General features: G+C 24.1%; 1 protein-coding gene across 1 annotated transcript; it reads left to right on the plus strand.

Moving 5' to 3' along the window:
- The first annotated feature begins 3,081 nt into the window (after positions 1-3,081).
- LOC124940495 (cytochrome b5-like) lies at positions 3,082-3,778 on the plus strand. The gene is made up of 2 exons (XM_047481017.1): positions 3,082-3,189; positions 3,378-3,778. Exons 1-2 carry the CDS (start codon positions 3,106-3,108, stop codon positions 3,726-3,728), a joined length of 435 nt encoding a protein of 144 aa, XP_047336973.1. The 5' UTR covers positions 3,082-3,105; the 3' UTR covers positions 3,729-3,778.
- The last annotated feature ends 1,181 nt before the right edge of the window (positions 3,779-4,959 follow it).

Below are 4,959 nucleotides of genomic sequence, written 5' to 3' on the forward strand. Positions count from 1 at the left end.
GATTTAGAGTTTATATGTGTTGCTTAAAAAATATTGTTTGATAAAAAAAAATGAGTTATTTGAGATTTGTTTAAGATTTATTATTAAAAAAAATATTATTTTTGTATTTAAAATTGAATAAAAATAAAGTAAGAATATTTTAATTGAATTTTAAGAAATTTAATGGTTATAATGATATTAAATAGATTTTTTTAAATATAAAAAAATCTAAAAAAAATTAAAAAGTTCAAGATAAATGTAGCTCTTGGTGCAATTTTATTTAATGATTTTTAAAAAAAAATAATAATAATTAAATTATGTATATAAAGTTTTTGATTATTTTTATAATGCATAGCAATAATTTTAAAACTAAGGAATTTGAGTCATTAAGAATAATACATGAATATAACAAGAATATTTTTGAAAAATAAACTAAGTTTTTGGCAAATACCAAATAACATATGAATTCTATTATCTATCCAATTAAATTGTTTTTTTAAACTAATTTTTATTTATTTAAACTTAGCCTAGTCAAAACCACACATTTATCAAGTAACATCTTTAATATATATTTGTTATTGTCAATATAGGTGTGAATGTATTAAAATATATTGTTAATTTCAGAAAGAAAGAAAATACATATTATGGAAAAAATTTTGTGCATTAGTTTTAATTTTATATTATTATTTGAAAAGTGAGAAAGTTTTCATTATTCATTGTTTATGTGAACATCATTAGCTATATTTATATTTAAAAAATCAACTTAATAATTGCAATCTTTGTAATGTATAATGTATTAATAAAAAAAATATTTTTTAATAAGTTAAGAGTGTAATTAAAAAATGTTAAAAATATTAACATTTCAACAAAATAAAACAGAGGAAGAAACTTTATTGATAGTTCATTTTTTCACATTGGCAAAATAAATATAGATAAATAAAGTTGTTTGACCAACTGTTTTTCAACTATTAATAAATAACACTTAAATTTAAAAAAAATCACTAGTTGATATGATTTATTTACATCTAACTTGCTCTTTTATATATATAACCACCCATAAAGTTGAATACCCATATGATACATTCAGAGTCGGCTCCGAGGTTTGGGCTGCCCTAACCTCGGTAGAAAAAGTTCGATAAACTTTTTGTTGCCCTAAGTCTAGTTTTAAAAATCGATAAAAAAAAATTTAATTTTGGTAATACTTGAACCCATAACCACATTAAAACTTTAAATGTATAGCTTGAACCATCAAACTACTACCATTTATGTTTAAAATTATAATAAATATATCTAAATATTTTGATATTTTTAACAATTGGGCTGCACTGGTGAGTGGGCTGCCCTAGCCCGAAGGCTTGCCGGGCTTACCCAGGGTACATTAAGTAATAGTTTTTATAGATATTTTATTAAAATAAAGTATATAAAAGATATACCGCCCGTAAAGTTGAATACCCATAAGATACATTAAGTAATTATATTTTCAGATATTTTATTAAAATAAATATATATAATAGTTTGATGCTAAAATTAAACTTATCTATAAACATATTTTATATTTTTTTTTTTGCATGACCCTGTAAGGTAGCAGCGTCCTCACTACATTAATACCACACAATTTAATTATTTAAAATAATAATAATGTATTTATTTATTTACTTTAAAAAAAAAAGAATTTCTTCAAAACTATATAATGTTGTCAAAACATTTTTCATTATCCACTTTTGTTTATGAGAATAAATATTGGCTGTCCTAGACATATTAAGTTTCTTTTATTTAATTTAACGATTATCTAATATAGGATGATTTGTTTTCACCAAGTATATATAAATTATTTTTTTGATTGGTAAATGATTGATATTACAAACAACAAATTAGAAAAAAGATTATTGTTTGACCTATTGGATTAATTTTAGCTTATTAGATTTACTAATTATTTGGTTGGATTAACTACTCTAAGTTTGCCCGCCTAAACTTGCCTGAGCTGGTTTGACTTACCATATGACATTTTTGTTAATTATATATATATAATATGATGCTTAATTTTAAAGTGTTCGAATTGTCGGGTCGAAAATTATGGTTAATTTGAATATATATGTGAGAGTAAATGAATATTTGGGTCGGATTGTGGGTTGATCCGACCATTAACTTAAAACGGTTAAAAAGAAAAAGTTATATATGTTTCGAACATGCAACCTAACAAAAACAAATACAACTCTTTAACCAACTAAACTAATAAAACTTTATATTTAAATTCAATACTAAATTCGATGAACGTGAGATATTTTAAAAATATAAGTTCAACTTTTTAACTAACTAATATAAATATAAATTTATATATATATATATATAAATATAAAATGATTATTAATTTTAAAGTGTCCGGATAATCCCGAATCGAGAGTTGTGGTTAATTTGAATATATATATGAGAGTAAATGAATACTCGAGTCGGATTGTGGGTTGACCCACCCATCAACTTAAAATGGTTAAAAATAAAATTAAAAATGTTATATGTATGTTTCGAACTTGCAATCTAACAAAAACAAGTAAACTCTTTAACCAAGTGTGATTGAGATGTGGTTTGTCTAGGGATAATAGACCGACATCAATTGAAAGTGAAATATAAATCAAATATTTGATTGACCAGAGTGAAAGTGTAAGGTCACGAGATGAGATGTTTATTCGAAAAAAATATGTGATAAGATATGTGAGAAGATAAGTTATTTTTATTGAAGTGAATAAAATATGAAATGAAAGTGTTTTATTTTATATATTATTCGTGATTTATAAAAAATTTAAAAATTAAATATATATTATTATCTTTTTTATTAATTTTTTTATATATTTTTATCTACATTATCTTATATTTATTCTGAAAAATTGGTGAAGTTGATTGAAAATTAAGCTCTGTCCCTCTTAAATTCCTTTGTACACTGTTAATATTTTGTTTGTTTGTTTTCATTCTATTTAAACAATTCCCATTTGAGTTTTAAATATAAATTAAAACTAGATATGGGAATTATAAAAAAATATATTTAAAATAATGACACCCTGTATCTCTCTAACTATATAGACTATATATATGAAACAATTGAAGGTGATCAAACAAATCAAGAATTCAATCCAAATGAATTCCTCAAAAGTTTTCACCCTCTCTGAAGTTTCTCATCACAAGACAGGAACAGATTGTTGGTTCATCATCAATGGCAAAGTAATATCTTTCTTTCTCTGTCTCTCTATTTATAATTCAACAATAGAAATTGATATCAAAAGATTTCTTATTGGTGACAGATTTCTTCTTTTCGTTTTCGTTACTTATACCGAAAGATTTATATATATGTCGGGAAAATCTTTCGATAAAACACCCATTTTTACTAGTGGATGGTGATTTTGATATAGGTTTTGGACGTGACGAAATTTCTAGAAGATCATCCAGGAGGAGATGGTATTTTGATAGAATGGGGAGGAAAAGATGCTACAAAAGTGTTTGAAGATATTGGGCATAGTAAATCGGCCAAGGAAATGATAGTTAAATATCAGATTGGTTATCTCCATGGATATGAACTTGAAGAAAAGGATGATCATGATGATGATCATATTTATAAAGAACCAGTCAAGAAAAAGGAAATGACTGCTTTTGTCATTAAGGAAGATCCACGATTCAAGTATGCTACAATTCTTGAGTTCTTCGTACCTCTGTTTGTCTCAGGTGGATTCATGGCTTACCGTTACTTTTCTCCATCTTTCTAAATTAATTTCTTTCTTTTAATGATTTGGATGGAATGTAATCTCTTTATTTATCATGAAATCTTAATCTTAAATAAAACCCATGAATTCTTTTTTCTTAAAATAAACCCATGGTGAATATTGTGATCTCAATAAAATAATTATTGTAAAAATATTTATAGGATAGTGATAGAATAAGGCGGAAGGCATAAGAACATATGAAAAAAACTAAAAATATTAGGTAAATGATGTCAAATAAAGAAATATGTATTATTATTAAAAATTTGGGATCCAAGGGGCATGGATGATGTATATACATTTTGTTTGTTTGGTATAAGTTTCTATCTCAACAACTTAAAATGCATCTTAATAATGCTGAACTCTGAATAGTAGTGCTTTGTTTTACAACTATTCTTTTCATGAGAATAAATGAATATATAAGTCTTGAGTTTTATTATTATTCGTCAATTGATTATTGATTTGTTAAAGACTTACAAGTTAATTTACTTAACTTTAAATAGATAAATTGAATATTACCGACCCATACCACCAAGTTAAATATGTATTTTTTTTGGTCAAGAATCGCTATAGTTACATTAATTCAAATAATTGAAGATTGTAAATATATTTGAATTCATTTTTTTACTAGTAATTGGGAATAATAATGAACTTTATATTTGATTAAGAATCCCAATACTGTTCTCAATCAATATTTTCAAATAGTTTTAACATTCATCTATTTTACACCAATAAAATCAGTTGTAAATTGCTCAATTCCTTAAGGCCTATCAACATAGTAAGGCCCATGAACATAAAAATAAATAAGTACATATTACATAAGAATGATTTGATTGGCTTCTTAAAAAATAAATTAATAAAAAAAAACTAAGTAGATGAACTAGCTAATTAAAAAATAAAATAAATTTAAATTTAATAATATATTGTCACTTTTCTGATTTTTTGTTTGAATTCTAATAACTTGTTATCTGATTTTAGATTATGATGTTAATACCTACCCTTTTATAATCACATGGTATGATAGAGTAAAAATTAATAATAATGAAAAATAGGGCCCATATGTATTCAGACAATTCATATTTTATTTTCTTAATCATATGACATGCTAGAGTAAAAAATAATACTAATGAAAAATTGTTTAATTGTATTACAAATTCCATTGAGAATAATATTATTAATGGATATAATCATTAAGTTACAATAGTTGTAATACATGCATCTGATCCAAACTTTCATT

This window comes from Impatiens glandulifera, chromosome 5, assembly GCF_907164915.1.
Source record: "Impatiens glandulifera chromosome 5, dImpGla2.1, whole genome shotgun sequence".
Classification (NCBI taxonomy): Eukaryota; Viridiplantae; Streptophyta; class Magnoliopsida; order Ericales; family Balsaminaceae; genus Impatiens; species Impatiens glandulifera.

Excerpts from the sequence above, each read along its gene's own strand:
- LOC124940495 (XM_047481017.1), top strand. The coding sequence starts at position 3,106 with ATGAATTCCTCAAAAGTTTTCACCCTCTCTGAAGTTTCTCATCACAAG. Across the intron at positions 3,190-3,377 it reads GGTTCATCATCAATGGCAAA|GTTTTGGACGTGACGAAATT; the intron begins GTAATATCTTTC and ends ATTTTGATATAG.